Raw genomic sequence first — 20,093 nt, forward strand, 5'->3', positions numbered from 1 at the left:
AAAACTAGGGAATACATTAATATAGAAACAAAACTGCCCAGACTATTTAAAGTGTTCAGATATTCTAAGTGGCACAAGTCTTCTATCTTTAGATGCTTGCAGACTTTTTTGTTTACATATTTTGTCTTTCAAGATGAGCCTTTAGGAATGTAAGGAAAATTTGTGCTCTTGAGTCAGTCATGAATTTAAGATTTCAGGGTTTTGTTGACTCTGCTCTTTGAATTTGCTGTTACTTTCTGAAAACAGGAATTAGCATATACTACTTCTGTCACTGTTTGGCCACATCAAGGTATTTGATTGCTTAATGTCTTGCTTTACAAATTTCCAGTATACTTACTGGAATGCAAGTAGCTGTTCTTTGTATTCATGCATTCTCGGTGCTTATTCTCTCCTGAAATATTTTAATATGAAGGTTATTTAAAGATAGAAAAGAGAAGCTTTGGCAGAGGATTTAGCTCTCCTTGTTTACAGCAAACCCCATGAGAAATCCTTCCTAGGCACACATCCGTGCACGCACACACATACACACACGGACACAAAAATCAATGCAAAAGAGTAGAGCATTCATTAAACTGTCAAAAATGGAATAAATGCTTTTTTTTTATTTAGGATCTTGTAGCTATTTTCCTAGTATTTGTGTGTCCTGAATTATGAAATGTTATAGCTTTATAATTCATATTTGACAAATTAATATTTTGAGAATGTTATGAGCTGTAATAGGGGTATTACCCTATTACAGATGCAGACAACTGTATGACTTTTTTTTTTTTCCTTCCCTGGATGCAGAAACTCTCTGACAGTTTGTCACTAAAAAGATTTTTCTATAGGTGAAATACACCACTAACCATATTTCTTGGTATTTCAAAATTGAAACTAGATGAATGAGAGAAGCCTTGCAGGCACACTAACTGTAGGTACAACCTGGAAAAGACTCGGTATTCTCCATATCCAGTTACTTTCAAATACATTTTGTCCCATGTTATATATAATAGAGTTGTATGTGAAATCCTGAAGAAAATCAGCAGCCTGCTATGAGAAAGCCTGTAAAGCTAATACTGGCTGCCTCTAGTGGAATACATGCAAAATGAAATGCAAGTCTTTGGCTGAACCTATAGAAGCAATGGTATTTTTCTTTACTGACGTTAGTATAAATATTAGTGGGGAAGGTAATCTGTCATAAATGGTACTTCTGAATTCTCTGATAAAATCAGCTGGGTCTCTGTTTACTTGCCTTGCATCTCCGTGCAAGGTGACTTGAATCATGTAGTGCTTTATCCATCAGAGCCCGTTCTATCCTTTTCAAAAGGAATAAAATCAATAGCTTAAAATGGCTCGCATCTTTAACCCAGTTTTCCTCTGTCAAAAGGTACAGCTGTACCTACAGGAGCGGTATTTTGCTCACAACAAAAGGCTGAGCATTCCAGAGCACTTTTTTTTTTTCCGGAGGCGTTGTTCCCAAAAGCATGCAGATGATAACTGCATCTCCTGCTGTACCTGTAACAATTTAATTGTGTAAGTCAGCCCAGTCAAGCATCCCCAGCTCATGACTGGGAGACATGAAATTCATTGTCATTATTGTCCCTGTCATTTTGGATCATTATATCCCGCTGCAGAATTTTCCTCACTCCAGTGCTTTCTTACCTCCAGGAACCAGGGATTATGGCTGAGGTTGGGGTGGGGGCAGGACTGTGAACTACATTTACCTCAGGGGAGCCACAGATTAAATTGGCTTTGCTCTCTGACTTGCTGGATTCATCTGTTTGTACGCTGTGGGTTTAAGGTTGGAAATGATGAATATTCTAGTGAATTCTATGCCTCTGTTTTTTTCTTTTTTTTTTTTAATACTCGTATAAGCGAAGGATGATTTCTGCGTCCCTTAAGAAGTGAACAGGGAATAATTCTTCAGATCATCTTACCTAAAAGATTTAGGATTATTCCTGAGCAAAATGACATTATTTGCACATTGTGCCACAAACACCTTAGTATTCCCCAGTGTGCTGGGGCTTTTAGAGGGAAGACTCCGTCGAAGCATGTAACTCTGCTGTAATTTATGTGTGCGTTTTATGTGAACTTAATAGTAGGTCGTTAGTTAACATGTACTCTGTTCCATACTGTAGCTAGGATTATAGGTATGTTGAGGGAAAGTGGACGGTGTGGTTCCCGTGATGCTGCACCTCGTGTGAGACGTTCTGCGTGTGGATGTTTCCGTCCCGCTGAGGAGAAGGAGCCAGCCCAGGCTGCTGGGGGGCACGGGGCCTGCTCTTGCCCTGGCTTGGAGGGTTATGAGGAGGGTTATGAGGCCACGAGCAAGCTGTCTGCACATGGGGCAGTGCACCATTCAGTGCTCCTTGTCCTCGTGCTGGTGGCACTTTGTGTAGGCCAAAGGCACCTGGGCCTGTGGGGGCAGTGGGGTAGCCATAGGTGCTCCCTGCCTCATGGCTGCCCTGCATATGTTGGCCCAGCCCCATGGCACACTGCAGGCCCTGTCCCCACAGTTTGGGGTCTTCTCGACTTCCCGTTCACTTGAAAGGGAAGGTTTCTCTTGGGTCGTACAGCAGTGGTTGTCATCTGTCCTTTGAAAACAGCATGTGCATAACCAGCTAATTAGTCCAGAGTTGGTTCATGCCTAAAATATAGCTACTGTGGTGAGCAAAGTAGAAGTTGCCTCTAGTTTAAGCTTGCCTCCACCCGAAGCTGTTAGCTGGTGCAGTGCAAGCCCTAGCTGGGTGTCGCACCGTGTGGGCAGGCAGCACGCTGTGCTGGCATCGTGGCGCTCCTGCCCGGCACGGTGGCGTGGCCGCAGCAGACCTGCCCTGATGGTTGTTCGCTGTGACACTTCAGCACAGTTTCCACAAACTGACAGTGACAATGTTTAGTTTCATTTTAACACTGTGCTTTTACTTACACTGACACTGCAATATGATTGCAGTGACAAGTTGAAGGCTGATACAAAAGAAGTGGGAAAGAACATAATCAGAAAGCAGTAGCACAGAACAACAGTTTCAAATTTTCTCTTGCCTAGTGCGCCTGGTACCATGCCTTGTTTTTTTATGCTGATACCTTTAGTTTCAATTCAAGTTTTAGCTTCTGTACCATACCATGATAGTACAGTTGAATAGATGAATGTTCTCAGGGTGTTGTCTTGTGATTTTTATTTTTAAAGCTTTTATGGACCTTCTGTTTTTATGTATTCCATTGTTTATAGTTGTACATCAGTTGAAATGTGTTGTAGTTTCATTTTCTAACCTTCACTGTGATCCTGTTTTGTTTTTATCCATATATGCAATTTTCTTGGTTACAGCTTTCTTCGTTCCTTTAAATTTGCCTTATGAAAATCTTGAATTTTATTCTTCTGAGTTTGTCTTGTGAAATAATGCTTATAGCCCACCTTGGGTGGTCTTTGCTGTGCACTCTCAGGCTGGGTGTTAAGGTTTAGTAAAGGTAGCCTTAGTGTAAAGGTAGCCTTCATTAGTGAATGGGCATTCTGTCTTCATGCCTCTGAGGAGGGGAACCCAGCAGTCAGGTGCTGATAGTTCCTTCTATTTCTCCCTCACTCATAGGATTGAGGAAGTTTATTTTTTTTTTTTTTATTGTTTAAGTTGGTACTAAATGGGGGAAGCAAGAACTTACTTAAGTGACTGTTACTGTAGTATTTAAAAATTTGATACAAATCTGAATTTGAATCTGTTTGAATAAATTTACCTGTGCAAATGCCAAACACAAGGCTTTCCTTTTCATTAATGCTGCTGTGAAGTTAGAGCTCACAAATGTATGCATCTTTGGTTAGATCTTAAATAATTAAAATAATGTCACGCATCTTTCTTTCCTCCAGTGCAAAATACATAGCTAGATGTGTATCATCTTTCTTACTTGGTTAGGACATATTTCAGCAGCATGGATAACTAACTGGAAAGCAGAATAAAAATTATACATGATTTGTGTAAGAAGTATTAGCAGTCTGGCATGATATTGCTGTGTTAGATGTGGGTGTTGATGGAACTGATTTAACTGAGTCAGAACGCTCTTCCCTCTGAAGCAGTCCAAGAACAAATGCATGTATGCTATGTATGCTAGAAAGTCTGTTAGTTTTTGGTGAACGTTTGACCTGGCTTAAGTTTCTTGTGATTCAGAGTTGAGAAGTATTTTGGATCTGAGGGCATTTTTAATTACTTGACTCATGAGTTAAATTTGATGTTAACATATCAACTTATTCTACGTAGTTTTGGTGAAAAGAATTTACTGTGTTCTTTCTGAAAGAAGTCTGGAACAATCTTTGAGTCATTCCAGCTGATTCACAATGCCTAAACTTGGAAATAACTGGTTTCAGTATCCACAACAGATGTTGAGTTCCTGTTTTAATGCTTGTAATAAAAATGTTCATGTAATTAAGCACTTTCTATTTAAGAATTGGTGGATGCAAGCAGCTCTGATATCTTAGTTATGTACATTGATCTATAATTATAAATCAGCCTTAAGTTTAGTAAGGTTTTGAGAAGACTTTTATATATACAAAAAAAAAAAGCACTCTTATGCACATAAAACATGTTTGATTTCATGCACTGTTTTCTTTCCTGTGTGAATGCAGTTACCTCATGCAATGTTGATGTAGGAGTGTAATATATAGGAACATAAGTATGCTTTTCAAATGGTTTTTAGAACATCAGTGCGTTGAGGTACAATGGACACTAATGTTTTGATGATCCAGCAATATCCCATCTTGATATAGATGATGTTTTTTGGATATGTTCCAAATCCAGGGGGCTACCCTGGATTTGCAGGTTAAGTATTTTAAGTAAGTGGAGCTCAGTGATAACAGTAGGGGAGTAACATGCAAGCATTTAGCTTGCTATTATCCCAGAAGGTTTTTAAAAGAACAGAACACAAACAACATCTTTATGTGGAGATACAAAGTTGTGGCTATACTGTGGTCTCAGTTCTCTCATGCAAATATTTCTTTTAATGTCTTTTTCCTTTCTAAAGAAGCCTGGTAGGTGCTTCTATGGTAAGATGTGTCCTCTTAAAAAACTTCATCAGGATTGTCATGTAACTTCTTGCATGGCTAATTTCCAACTCTGTATTAAGCTTGACATCCACAGCAATAACTAGATATGCCTAAATAGAGAAGACTAAATTGAGAAAAGGTGAGAAGGCTTTCGTGTCCCTTGCAGGGACTAGCCTGTTCCTTAAACCAAGAAGTTTGGTTTCTACTGCAACAGCATTGTTGTAGTATGTCTTTTTGCAAAGCGTGTTTGGGGCAGTTGTTGCAGCGTCTGTGCGTTTACATCAATAAATGTCATGCAGCAGCTCTAGTCAATAACAAAGTGTTGGTTCTTAGCTTAAAAAAAGTTAGTATGAATAAAATGTTACCGGTAGGATTAATAGAGGTTCCAGCCTCCCAGTCACTGGCTACCGAGTGTTTATTTTCAACTGAATAGAGTTGCAGAGGAGAGAGCGGGAGCTGATATAAAAGTAATAGGTGTCAGAGTGACACAGTACAGAATATACCAGAACTACCGGAATGCCTTATTAATGTGGTGGTTTTCACACAATACGACTGAATCAGTCATAGACAAATTTCTACAGTCTGTGGGCTTTGTTACCACTACTGGCTGTGGTTCAGCACTGATAAAAATAAAATTGAATGTACACTATGTGCACCCTGTAGGAGGATTCTTTCAGTGCCAACGGAAGCATTGTCTGTTCTTATTTGAAGAAATACAGCATTTGCTACGAAGGAATGAAAATAGAAATTTCCTAAATTACTGAAAAATTATAAACCAAATGGCATCACTGTTGATCTTAAAATTATGTGGAACACATTGACGAAATGTCTTCAGGCACTAAATGTCTTCAACAGTGTGCCTTCTAAGAGTAAGGTGTTTTCCTTTTTTAAGAGGATTCGGTGTCACTTTGATGAAAGCAGTTAGGCCAGAGTTTTGGTAACAGCAACGTGGGCTACCCTCAGCAAAAATTGTGATAAATTAACTTTTATTGTACAATGAGCAGATGACAATAGTAAATAATGAGAGAGGTGGTTCCTTCACTTTTTCCTAGTAGAAGTAATTCAGTGGATTTAAGCACACTCTTATTTTTGAGCGATACCTTGGGAGGAGTTATGAAGAAAACTCAGCATGTTCCAGTGGTTGGCTCTTTGATGTTTGTTCCAAAGATGCTGAGGTCTGGCTGCCATTTGCATCACCTTGAGGTGCATCCAGCTGACCACAACTGGCAGGAATACAGCAAAGTGCCTATAAAAACGAGCCCTCGAGCAGCAGGACTGGGACAGCACTCACCTGTCTGGGGCAGGGTGTCTGCAAACAACTGTTGGTGGTGCATCTCGTAATTATAAATCCACTGTATCACCCTTAGGTTAGTTACGAGATCTTTGGCAGCTAATTTACTACGAAAAAGAATCCCAAATTAATTGGCCATAGCTGTTCGGTTGTTATAAAACAACTTCTTGTTTTATCACATTTGGAAGAAACACATGGTTTAATAGAAAGGTGAGCAAGGGGAATTAATTGTCTTCTGTTATGCTTTGGAGCACCAGTGACTGATAATGAAGGACAATGGATACAAAGCCGTCCTCAGTAGATAATACAGAACCTGGCACAGGAGCCTTTGGTTACCTTGCTGTTTATCACACAACTATAACAACTATACCTTGAGTTTCCTGGTCACTTTCTGAACATGGTAAAAGCTCTAGTGTCAAGAAAACCTTCTCCAGAACAGGCATGTAAAGCTAAGCTTAGAGGCTTTTATCTTAGTTCTGGAGGACCTGAATCTTTGGCATTTAACTAAAAAATTAATTAAAAATAAAGTTTTTTTTTAAAAAAAAAAAAAAAAAAAAAAACAAAGATTGAGATGCAGAATTTTTGCTTTTCTTTTTGTCCTCTAGAGTGGTAGGGATCATTGAAGTACCAGAACACATTCCAGCCTGTTTGGAACTGGGAATAATTACTATTTCAAACCTAGCTGTTTTCAGTCATGCTATTTTACTTTAATCAGTGAAAAATGTTTTGTCAACCGTGACTGGTGCTATAGTGAGAACTGATCTGGCTACGATACCTTTGTGGTAGCTGGTTTGCATGGAGGAACAGCAACCACTTCAGATGTCAAGAAAAAGATAACTCTGTAGGAAGTACAGGGTTTTAATGTCACTGCCTGGGGGGAAAATGTGTGTGCATGGGAGTTGAAGGGCCCTTTTAAGAAAAAAAAAAAAAAAAAAAAAGACCAAAAACCCTCCAAAACAACAACAGAAAAATGCTCCTGAGTAGAAAAGCGATTGTACTGTGACCCCATCCTACCAAACTGTTGAGGTATTGTTCTCCACAGATGATATATTTTTGAGCTGGTTAAGTCACTCCTCATTGCTTTCAAATCTAGACCCCCACAGATCTCTGCCACGTGTACCCTGAAGTATCCAGGACTCCACACCATAGGTTACCTCGGTCTGAAGCCAGCTGGTTTTTCTAGGTGTGTAGTTAATCAGAAACTGGTTATTTCTCAGTCCTCTTCCTGCAAATACATTACATTGGCACTCAGAGTTCCTTCTGGACAGCTGAGAATTGAATAATAGCAAGGGGCTCCTTGCATCAGAATAATGATGAGGGGAAAATGGATGAGAAGCATGCAAATGCTACCTTGAAGAGAGTGGTCCAAATTGTGAAATGCACTGAGCATAATATCCTTAGCTCACTCTGACTCTGAGAATTAGGAGTTTGGACAAAATGCTGCGTAACTCCGAGATTTTAGGCTTAACAAGTAATTATTAATAATCGCTTGTTCTTTTTTTGAAATTACACCCATTTTCACATTATTTATTCTGCTGACTGGCTTCTCCAGATTGTTCAGACCAAAGGCAAACAAGTCGTGGAACTGCGAAGAGGCAAGCTTGCAGAAACTTGAACAGTAAGACTTGCCACAGACTACTAAAACCGCTACGAGCTGTTGCTGTAGCTTGTGCTGCTGTGGGGTGAATCCGCACCCTGCAGAAAACCTGTTTGTAGCAGCTACCAGCTTAGGTACTGATGGCAAGAACAAACTGATGAAGGTTCAGAAAGTAACTGAGGAAGCTTTCTTGGTCCTAAGTCCCTTCTAAAATAAAAGAATAAACTCTGCTGCATGAAACAGGGCCTTCAGGGTTTCATTCGTACATAGATGGCACTCTTCTTCTAGGGTAGTGTTTCTGTTGAGCTGGATTTCTTGCTCTGTGCTGCCACGAGCTGCAGCATCCCATAGGCCAGGCAGCCCCCAAATCAAGCACCAGAGTGAAGAGGGATGTTTCCAGATCACTGCACTTCTGAAAGCCTCTGACCCTGGGCTAGAAGAGTTTTCTGGATGCGCTGTGTTCTGCTGTACTGTAACACAGCTTCTTGCTGTTCTTTGTCTCTCTTTCATCTAGTGCTCTGCTCCCTTTGTGTATGAGACTGTACCTTCTCCACCCTTAGTTAAAACGCAAAGTTTTGAGAGACCTCATAAGGTCACTTCATCCCTTCCCTGACACTGCTGCAGCATAAATGTTGATGCATTTGTTTAATGATTTGCCTGCCACTTCTGACAGATGGCTGTTTAGTCTTATACATCTGCTGTGATGGAGCATCTGCAACTTTTCTTGACATCTCGCTAAGCTGTTTTGCTGTTCTTTTCTGCAGTTTATTCTGGGCATTGTTTGCGGCGCTGAATTGGAGTTACTGTTTGTTTCTTCATCGGTGCTTTATCATATTACTGTTTCTGTTCACTTCGCATAACTTTTCTTGTGATTGAAGACTGATGGTGCTGTACCGTCTGCGCTGGGTTAGAATGAGAAGTTTGGAGAGGGGAGGTGGCACCTTCGAGGCCATTGATCCCATCTTTATAACTTTGCCCTTTTAGTTACAAGCAGATTATTTGCACGGTGGTTCAAGATGCACAGGCAGAATCAGAAGGACCGAACTTTGCATAAACCATTTGTACTAAACATTTGGAATGCTGGCAACATAAATCAACAACAATATCTATTACAAATTCATCACTTTACCAGTATTATCTCTGATAGAACTGGTCCAAACATGTGGGTAAGTGAACCATATCTCAGGAAGCTTAGCCCTTCTGTAAATTAATTATTCAGGACACACAGAACCTGGCCCCTTTAATGTATAGTAATTCTTTCTAGCCAGCATCCTGGACTTTAACTTCAGTGGCAATAATAAATAGGAAAAGTCTCAGGTGAAGCCAGTATTTTAAAGTAATTAATCATCTTCCCCTCACGGTCCCTCCGCCTCACTCTTGGTTTTCTTTAACGAGGAAATTTCAGTAATAAATCTTTAATGATATATGTTAAGAATTGTTCATTAGTTCTTGTCTGCTTATTTCTTTTTGATGGTTCTATGTTGTATGTTGGGAAGTTAAAATGCATATGAAACTCTAAGTTACAGAAAACTAACTTAGCACAGTCTGAGAGACTGCTTCTTGGGTTGTGCATGTAGTCTGGTACAACTTCCAGTGGGAATTGTTGATTAATAGTAGTGGGACTGTCAAATACGTGGGTTTGGCACCAGAATTACAGCATGGTCACACACAGAAGGGTAAAAAAGTGATTTGCCTGCTCCTAAATTGGGGGTGAAAGTACTAATTCTCAGTCTGATAACGTGCAGGGGTGCAGGATGTTAAGCGGTCCCCACTGCTGGCAGTGCCTGTGGGGGAGGAAGGCGAGGGCCGTGCCGGCTGTGCCGCGGTGGGATGCCCCGGTCCGCACGGAGGATGGATCTGTAAATAATTCCTGTGAGGCGTGAGCAGCCATCACGCCTATTCAATGTGACAGGGACAGATGTGACAGATCGGTTCTGACACACTTCCACGCCACAAGTCCGTGGCTGGAGGTGACTCGTGTCCTTCCCCCGGCCCCGTCCCCGCTGCAGGACAGCACAACGACGCGCGGATGAACCTCGCCATCGCCCTCACTGCTGCCAGGTACGGCGCTGCCACCGCCAATTACGCTGAAGTGCTGCGCTTGCTCAAGACGACGGACCCGGGCACCGGGAAGGAGCGCGTGTGCGGGGCACGCTGCAGGGACGTCCTCACAGGTGTGTGTGTCGTGGTGCTGCTGGCGGAGGTGTGGGACCGAGGGCTGGGTGCCCCGTGCCCGCTGTGCGCCCTTGGTGCTGCGCAGCTGGTGAACACCACGGTGCTCTCCAGCAGGCATCACTGTGCTTTAGCTGCTAGGAAAGGGCACTCTTCAGGGAGTGTGCTCCTCGTTAAGGAAACAGAAGTCATAAAACAAAGAGCAATGGGAAAGGCTGTTGGTAAATATCAATGAACTGACAAAGGAGCCATCTTCCCAGAGTGCAGTGGCATAGCATTAGTGTCAATCATCTTTAACTTCTGTCAGATTTTTCACTCAAATCCCAGTGTTTTGGCAGGGTAGACTGAGCTTTACATCCAAACCCTTCTGTCAAGCAAAGATGATATTGTAAAATGCTGTGTTGTACAGTAATAATACCATTTACTGAGTCTATGGGTTGAGACTGAAATCTCTCGTCTGGGAGGCAGATTTCAGCTCAACTCCTACCCTGTCTCCTACCCTGCCTTTGCAGACAAAACAGAATTTTACTGCAAAAGGTTTTCTTTCAAATCTGGTATTAAATAAAAACTTTGTTAATATTCTAAAAAAAAAAAAAAAAATATTCCAAAACAATTCCAGCTGTTCAGACAAAGACAATATACTTTACAGTAGGTTAGGTTCATAGGCAGATTAATAATACAGAGTGTCAGTGGGCAGGAAAACAAATGGTGCACATGATTGATGCTGTTTTCTTTCACAGGGCAGGAATTTGATGTCAAAGCCAAATGTGTTATCAATGCTACAGGACCTTTCACAGACTCTGTGCGCAAAATGGATGATCAAGAAGTACCAAACATCTGTCAGCCAAGTGCAGGCGTGCATATTGTGATGCCTGGTTATTACAGGTAACGATATTCAAAACCTAACCCATTTGTAACAATCTCTGCTGGTGTCTGTAATAAACAAGCTTGTGGAGACGCAGTTGTGGTTTTTATGGTAGACTGGAATGCTTCTTTCTCCTTCCTTCTTTTTCCTTTAAGAGAAGGTTCTGGCACTATGCCTATTAACATACCAATTTTATCTAGTGAAAAAAGACTGAAGTCTTACAGTTTGTAGTTGAAGCTTACCAGGGCAGATGTGCTGTTGAAGCAGAAGGACATTTAGGCAGAGTATATGCCACAGACTTGTGAAAGGAAGCTTTTCTAATAATGGGTGGGTTGAGCGTACTGACTGCTTGTTCACCACCCCCCTCAGAAAACAAGTGTATGAAGCCTTCCAGAGAGGTTGCCACCTTCATGCAAAATTTTCTTTCCTATTTGTTATCAGACTCTCCAGGCAATGTAATCAGTAAACAGTACATCTGCTGTTACTCTGCCACTAGTATTAGTCTATATCGACTCTACTCATAGTAAACATGAGCGCAGCATGTATGCAGCATAGTGTGTAGTGCAAAGTAGCATTAAACTGCACAGGGGTGCCAGCCCTCCCATGGCTGTTTTGGTGAAAAGAACCTGTATTCCTCCACTGACCTTGTTACAGAAGAGGTTCCTGTGGTACTCCATGCCACATACATGTACATGTAAGCCTTTGCAGTTGAAGCTCAAATCATACCTTTGGTTCCTGAAGTCATTAGTTTCCTATTGGCAATTTACGCTTATAGACTTCAATCAGTTCTGTTGATAGTGCACTGAAAATGGTGCCTTCCATACGATCATTGCCCTCCTCTGTGAATACCAAATTAGATTTCCAGCGTACAAAATATTGTTGTCTAAGTTGTGCCAATAGGACATAACAATACACTATAAAACTGAAGCATTTTTGGCCTTGTATATAATTATTCTTGTAGTCTCTTGTGTCTTTGCACATGAAAACCAGGAAATGACCAGATAGTTGCTTTAAAGCACTAGCAGTGACAAGAAATAGCTTGTAATCCTAGCTTCTTCATATGCTATGACAAGCATATGTACAATTATATGCTTTTAGTGCAGGGCCACAAAGTCAGTTTTTAAACTTTGAATCACTTTGTAGGTTCAAAGTCAAAGATTGCTTGGTATGCATGAGAGCTCTAATTTATGTATTTTGTAATTACCTAATAATTGTAATTAGTAACGTAGAGAATTCTTGTTCTCCTTGTTCCCCTGTGTATGTCAGCATGTGGGCATTACTTTTCTTGTAAAATAGTATCTGCCCACATACTGCCTCCGCAGTACAGCTGATGAAACAAAACTGTACAGAACTTCCTTTAAGTGGGGTAGCTTAATCCAAGGAACTGTATACTAAATAGAAAATACGCATGGTATTTAATCTCATTTGTATCACGTCTATATTCATGCTTGCCTTTGTCATAAACGTGTTATAGAACTTTGTCCTGAACTTGCACAAATTATATAACAGGTAGAGTTTTTTTATATCTAAACACAGCTGCCGGCTGGGTTAAACCACGACACACAGTTAAGATTTTGTAAAATCAATGTTAACATTAACACATTAACCTCCTATGGGATTCCTGCTCATTTGTTCTTCATCAATAGTCCCAGTATTCTTCTTCTCGTTGTTTTAGTGTACACATCTATTCTAGTAGCTGCAACAACTTTCTTTCACTCACTGTTGTTCAAGTGCTTTATCTGCCAAAATGAAAGAGGATTCTGGCTACCTTTGTTTAGACTGGCACATGTAGGGCAGGAGGTCTATGTATGCAGTGTGCCCTCTCACCCAACAAATTTCAGGTATTTCCAGTCTTCCTTAAATCTTCTGATCTACTTCACATTCTAGGTTCCAAATACATTTGTGTGCTAAACTTCAGATCTACTTTACTGAAATTCACCTGTTTTCTATTTAGATTTGTGGTGTCTTGCTCAAATATTTCTTCCACTAGAAATCTTTCATGCTTCTGTTCAGCTCTTTAAAATGCCATATTCTAACATCCAGAATCGCGTACTGACTTCAAGCTCAAAAGTTCAACTTTGTCCTTCATTTAAATAGTTTTAACTAATTTAGTAGTGTTTTACATTTTTATACTTATGTATAATTTAATAATCTGTTCTAAAGATTTTATTTGTCATGTTCTCTGCATATTGTCCAATAAAGCTGCTGTTCTTTTTGAAAATGAAGCTTATATAAAGTAGTCATGCTCCAAACTCCTTCAGTTGTTTTAAGTCAACTGTTTAACTATTACTATTGCTCTATCATTATTCACAAAGGGCTGAGTATTTTGATGCTTGGTCTGCTGTCAGAAACACTTCAGATCTGCCTGCGTTATACTCCTAGGCAGTGTCTATTTGCCACTATTGCTCTATATAAAGGTATTGCTTTCAATTTCATCTTAGAGTTTGCAGTCCTAATATTAGTAGTCTTAGTGGTCTTTAAAGAGCACTAGAGAAATTTTACAGTGGGTGATATTGTTATAGCTTGTACCATGTGGTCACATCAATTCCATAATTGTAGGAGTGTAAAAATGTGTAGATTCAGAAGGTTTCAGTAGGTTCCTGGTACACAGCAGCATGATTCTGGACCAGGCAGTTTGTGGAATCTTTTTTTGGTGGCTCATTGGTTATTTAGCTAAGATGGAATACACATAGCAAAAGGAGATTGAGAGGGAACTTACCAGGATAGCCATTAAATCGGTAAGTGAATTGGCATATGGAAGACTGCTTCATCCTCTCTCATCATTTGCTGTGTTACCCAACTGTAAATGCTTCAGTCCATAGGTGTTATGGTGAAACTTATTTTTAAGTCTTTACTGGTTTCTCTTTCATGGTTCTTACTTAAATCATATTAAAAAAAAAAAATCATACTTTTGAAAATGTCTGAAGCTATCTGAATACTCTGATACTGTATATTAAACCTCTAGTTTCCTGTCTCTAAATCAATAGCTTTTTCATTTTAAAAAGTAATCATTTGTCTGACGTGATTTACCTTTCACAAATCTGTGTTGACTTCCCCTATTAAATTGTACTTTTCCAACTGTATGCCTAAGCTGTCTATAAATATCATCTAAAAAATGTTCTAATATACATGCTATATATGAAATTTTCAGCTTCTCCTAGCCTTTCCAGATATTGAAAACTTACCTTCAGTAATCAGTTTAGATTTCCTAAAAATGAAATATTCAATGATTCAGCTTGTAGCTCTCTTAAATAGGTAATTCATATCCAACTGGGTCTCTGTCTACCTTCAGCTTATTGTGTTAGTAGTTATTTGAGTCCACTGAATTATTCCCCACTGGTGCTCCTTAGCACTTAGATATGCTTCCTAAATCATCCTTCCGCTATCAGGAGTAGGTGCAGAGCCTGAAGATTGCTAAAACTGCAGATGTTTTTATGAGGACTTCAGCACCCAGAATCAAAATTAGCATCTTTCCTTTAAACAAAAACAAATAGAAAAAAAGGCAGCTTGAATATTCTCCTATATAGAAACTACTTTTGAAGTGTTTGTAGATGCCTTTTGTTTCCTGAAATATAAGCAGTGCTATATAAGTGATGAAGATGTTTTTTTCATACATGAGGATTTTTGTGCTATATCAGAAAACACTGATACATAAGTTAAAATCTCCTGCACAAAGAACTACTGTCTTTCATTAAACTGAAATGTTCTGTAGCATTGGTGGAAATGAGTGAAAAGTCTCTGAATATTAGCATCCAATTAGCCTTTATGGAGGTGGTATCTTTTGCCTTTTTTCCACTCCAACCATGGCTCCTACTTCAGGAACACTATAGTGAGAGCTAGAGCTGGAAGTATTTGGAATTTACTTCTTGCTCTAAATCCCTTGTGAGTCTGAGCTTCAGTTCCTGGTTGGTAAACTCAGAATGTAGAATCATAAGTTTACTGTTTTAATGTACTTGTAATGCTTATGACTTCAGTATTTCTGTTCTCATTTTTTTCTGCTTCTTGCTATTAATGTTGCCCTCCTACACCAACCTTTACTGCAAATATAGGTTATAAAAGTCGTTGGATTTTTGCACGTCTTATCTTCTCCCTAAATAGGTGACAAAAATTAATTGATAAATTGGATTACTAATATGTGGTCTTAGACTTTTCTTGTTGCATACTTAGACCCATTGAAACTGAGCCAGAGTTCTGTTCTTCCATTTTAATGCATGCACTGTTTCAGCTTTAGCTTTCCTCTGTGGCGTTATATGTTGTTGTCTTTTTTTTGTTATTTATTTTAAAAGTAGCTATTCATTCCATAATACGAGTTTCAAGTAAATGCTATTTTGAAGTTTCCAGATCCTTGTATTTGAAGTTGGAGTAGCAAGATTTTCAAGAATAATTGGAGATGGGAGGTGCCAGAGGCCTGATTGCTCTAAGGATGTGGCCTGCTAATTGCCTTAGGAAATCAGATTCCAGTGATCACATTAAAGGGCCTTATTTCTCATGTCTTCTGGGATTACCTTTTAAAGTTGGGTCACGGTGTCATACAAGATCTGATTTGACTTTTTAATCTTCTGATCCAAGAGCAAAGATAATGTTCTAATACTTAAAGGTGTACAGGAACAGATCTCTGGTGATGCCTGACTTGTTCACGTCCCTTCTTTATTCCAGCCCGGACAACATGGGGCTGCTTGACCCAGCCACCAGCGATGGTAGAGTGATTTTCTTCCTGCCGTGGGAGAAGATGACTATTGCAGGCACCACGGACAGCCCAACTGATGTTACATCCCATCCGATACCAACAGAAGAAGATATAAACTTCATTTTGAATGAAGTGCGCAACTACCTTAGTGTTGATGTTGAAGGTAGGGCCTTGAGTTCTGGGTTTTCAATGGGAGGGCTGGACCTGCAATATTTCAGTTTGAGCCAGTGCTGTCTGTCTAAAGCTTTGGTTCTTGTACATCTGATTCTGGTGGGACATAAGTGTCATCTTGATCTGTTTCAGAGCTATCAACGAGGCTTTTCCAGATATACTTGCTTTTCTTGGACTATTTAAATGGAAAGCAGTTGATATCTGAACAGTCAGATTTCACATACCTTTCATCTAACTGGCAGTAGCTGTCCAGCTGTGCAGTCAAGTCATTCAGGGCTTTTTGTGTGGCAGATGCAAAGTTCTGTTGACATGGGTCAGTTCAGTCATACATCAATACAAGTGCATTGAATTAATATGCTTTTTGAATTAATACACTTTTCTTGAAGGAAAAGTTGTTCTGACTTTGTCTTGCACCTTTGTCTTTATCTCCATTTTGTAGGCATCTTTTCTTAATTGCTCTTAATGATATGATAAATACCTAATAGTTTTTCAGTTGGAGGGGGAAGTATAATGGGCAGAAATGGGATTTTTTTTTTTAAAAAAATCAGTTGGTGATGGTGGTTCACCTCAGTAGCTGAGCTGAGAGCATTTTTGTTGTAAGATGCTGGCTCATTTGGATGCAGAGTGCTTGTTTAAAGTGAGAGGCTTCTTTACTTTGTCGTGAGACTTTTTATAACAGTTCTGTGAAAGCATCTGTGCTGCTGTATTTCTGTTGTAATAGCAGCACTAAAAAAAAAAATCTGAACAACACTATTTTCCAGGAATACTGCAATATCTTAGATTTAGGAAATTTGCTATCCAGCAATTGGAAATGTTGGATTACTTGATTCCTGAAATGGGTAATTAGTGGCTCTGTACTTTACAAAATTCACAAAAAATGGTTTTCAGGAAATGTACCTTTAGGTTTCTTAAGCAGAAGTAGGTGTAAGCGTGGTAGGCCAGACAGGTAGCTGGTAACATTAAGACTGAACAAGGCAGAAATTTTGCACAGTATTTTACAGAAGTGCATTATGAAGTGTTTAATTTTTTTTTGAATGAAACCTACCTAGGTGCATGCTGTTTTTCACATATGCAATTAGCAGTGTTTATAGATTGCCTGTTATTGAATTAACAACTGTGCTGGCCATATCAACTCACTGCAGACCTGCCTTTTTGCTGCCAGAGACAGTGCCAGGGTTATCAACTTACACAGGCTTGGATGTGTTCCAACTGTTTAATTATAGTGTCACGCATGCTGCTTTTTCTAGTTTCATTAGTTTATAAATGTAATATGGTATCTTATTTCTGTGATTAACACTTCATTTTGGCAGGTTAAACATGCTGGCAGAGCACCATTGATTTCTGAAATCTATTTTGTGTTCTTTGGGGGATATTTTTACACCCTGTTAATAAAAAAAAAAATCAGTATTATTATTTTTATTATTATTTAATTATCAGTTATTTGAAAGTTTATTTCAAAAATGTTCTGGAGCTTCAATATAAAGTAAATTGTTGAATTTTTTACATCGTAAATTTAATAATCAAGAAAATTCCTTTAAATTATTGGTTACATGCTTTTATATATATATAATAAAATAAAAAAAGTTGCTTTCAGAGGCTAGATTGTTTTCCTAAAATTGTTAAGGACTCTTTTTAACCACTTGTTGCCCTGAGGTTTTGTTCCTCCAAGTTCTCTGAAAAGTCAGGTTTGGCTTTAGGGATTGTAACTTGTAACTGGCAGGAAGCAGAGGGGTATGACTGAGAAGGGCAGGCTGTAAACGGCCATTTAGTCAGGTTTCTTGTGAGGAGTGAAAGTGCATCTGAAACAATAAGGTTGGGAAGGTAGCACTGGAAGAGGTGGCTGAGTGAGGACAGCGAGGGCTTCTAGATGGTTTGTGGCAAGTTAGCTGGGCCATTTGGGGTTGCTGTGCAGTAGCAAATGTCAATGGTCTGGGTGAGGCAGAAGCTTAGGGGATGTGCTATAGCCTACCGGGTGCAAATGTGCAATTGGACTTCTGACAGAGGCTCTAAATAAGAGATCACCTATTAAGAGGAAAATCTGGGAAAATAACTTACCTGCTGTAGAAAAACCTTTAAAGTCCTAAAAGCAAATGTTATGTCCATGTGGAATGAGCGTTATTTTGGTTTTTAAAATGCCACATAAGGACTATTCTGTTAGCAAAAGCAAGGACAAGATGTGGTGATAAGGTGGGATTGGGTTGGGTTTGGTATGGTGAGCTGATGAGAGAATTTGACAGCTGAATGTCTTGGCTGATCAGTTCCCAGAATTTCCCTGTTCAGGTGAATTTTTAATCAGTGTGAAAAATGAACTTCTCTCTGACTGGTTAGAGTCTGATAATGGTGTTGGTACAGATTGGTGCAGTCCTTAGGAAAGCAATACACATCTGTTCATGACTGATTTTGGCTGATCTTTCCTCTGGACAGTGAGAAGAGGAGACGTGTTGGCAGCGTGGAGTGGCATTCGTCCTCTGGTCACAGACCCCAACTCCAAAGACACTCAGTCGATATCCCGGAATCACGTTGTTACTGTCAGTGACAGTGGCCTTGTCACAATAGCAGGTACCTGAAGATCATTTCAAGTATGGCTTTGGGCTTCCCCACTGTATTTTATGCAAAACTCTGTTCCAACAGGGTAATTCTTTGCATTCCTACAATCAGGTAATGATCAATCTGTGGCAGTGTGACTCTCTTGTTAGAATGAGTCTGGTAAGAATAATGTGGTATGCAAAATGTGTAGTACATCGCAACTTCGTGGTTTCCTTTGCTTTCCCTAAATAAAGAAGGAAATGTGTGATTACAGGTGGGAAGTGGACGACCTACCGTGCCATGGCACAGGATACCATTGATGCTGCTATTCAGGCACATGATCTGAATGCGGGTTCCAGTAAAACTATTGGGCTGCAGCTACAAGGGGCTGAGGACTGGAGTCCTACTCTCTACATTAGGTTGGTACAGGACTACGGGCTTGAAAGTGAGGTGAGTCCTTGTTATTGCTTATGCTCTGATACTTCTGTGTTAGAGGGTTTTGTCTTTTCACTAAACACAATACCTGCATAGTGTGTACTATGTGTCAGTGTGTGTACTGTGTCTTAAGTCTCTTAAGACCAATAAGAGCTTTTCATCTGACTAGGGGAAGGATAGCTTTTCAAATAAATCAAAAAATAAATAAAAAGCCACCACACACACATACAAAAACCCACCTACTAATTGCTTGTCTTTTCTCTTAAACTGTCAAAACACAATTTTTTCGTTCCCTTCCTCCTAATCTTCACTTTTTTCTACTTTAAAATATTATGACACACTAGTGCTTATCTTCCTTAAGCCCAACAAAACCTATACTTTACATACAATCAGATTGTAGCAAAAGAGTTGAAGTATTGCTAGTCATTTATATTGATACCTATGTAGTAGTATTAGTGCTGGTTTTACCCATTGACAGCATTAGCTGTTTCCTCCCACATGATCAAAATCTAATACTCTCTACAGCTTCTTTGTTATTAGTGATGAGAGAATTGACAAGAAAAAAAGGTATATATTTTATGTGCTTACAAAAGCATAATGAATTTTTCAATTCCACAGGTGGCTCAGCATCTAGCTTCTACCTATGGTGACAAGGCTTTTGAGGTAGCCAAAATAGCCCAAGTTACAGGAAAGAGATGGCCTATTGTTGGAAAACGCCTTGTGTCTGAATTTCCTTATATTGAAGCTGAGGTATGTAGGAAAAACTACCTAATACTCTGAGTAATTTCTTTGGAAACAAGCAGGTTCTACTGCAGGTCCATCTCACTCTGAAAAGCACTTTCATAAGTCCTTTCCTTTAAGGTCCAGATTTTTTCATTTTTTTCACTTCCCCTGAGCATGCTTATTTCTATATAGATAGATAGATAAATGATTAAATATATTAAATATATTGCATATTACATTATACATTTATATTCAATATATGCTCACCTGTGTTTTTTCCCCCTTGTCTTACTATTTAGGTCATCTATGGTGTAAAAGAATATGCCCGCACTGCTGTGGATATGATTTCCCGACGGACTCGCTTGGCCTTCCTGAATGTTCAGGCTGCTGAGGAAGCTCTACCAAGAATTGTAGATATAATGGGCAAAGAACTTAACTGGAGTGAACAGAAAAAAAAGGTACAAAGGGCCTTTTTCATCTAAAAGTCTTATTTTTTCTTCAGTAGTTTCCATGTTGACAGTCTAAATTAGTTGAATAGAAAACTTCAATGATGCTTTCTTCCTGAGAGAATGATTCACTTGGTGTATTTCATTCTAAAGTCTTTATAAAAATAGCTGTGAAATG

At 39.4% G+C, this 20,093-nt stretch overlaps 1 protein-coding gene across 6 annotated transcripts in view; it reads left to right on the forward strand.

The window, feature by feature from the left end:
- Positions 1 to 20,093, forward strand: part of GPD2 (glycerol-3-phosphate dehydrogenase 2) — a 58,114-nt gene that overhangs the window by 29,799 nt on the left and 8,222 nt on the right. For 5 of the 6 annotated variants that reach the window (XM_084289190.1, XM_084289189.1, XM_084289193.1 and 2 more), the window contains 7 exons: positions 9,900 to 10,064; positions 10,803 to 10,947; positions 15,584 to 15,777; positions 18,210 to 18,344; positions 18,586 to 18,761; positions 19,365 to 19,496; positions 19,769 to 19,927. In XM_084289190.1, the coding sequence (XP_084145316.1) occupies positions 9,900 to 10,064; positions 10,803 to 10,947; positions 15,584 to 15,777; positions 18,210 to 18,344; positions 18,586 to 18,761; positions 19,365 to 19,496; positions 19,769 to 19,927 (1,106 nt within the window). The remainder of the gene's footprint in view (positions 1 to 9,899; positions 10,065 to 10,802; positions 10,948 to 15,583; positions 15,778 to 18,209; positions 18,345 to 18,585; positions 18,762 to 19,364; positions 19,497 to 19,768; positions 19,928 to 20,093) is intronic. The other variant, XR_014618559.1, reaches the window with a different exon arrangement.

The sequence above is a fragment of the Netta rufina genome, assembly GCF_964035555.1.
Source record: "Netta rufina genome assembly, chromosome: 6".
In the NCBI taxonomy this organism is placed as follows: Eukaryota; Metazoa; Chordata; class Aves; order Anseriformes; family Anatidae; genus Netta; species Netta rufina.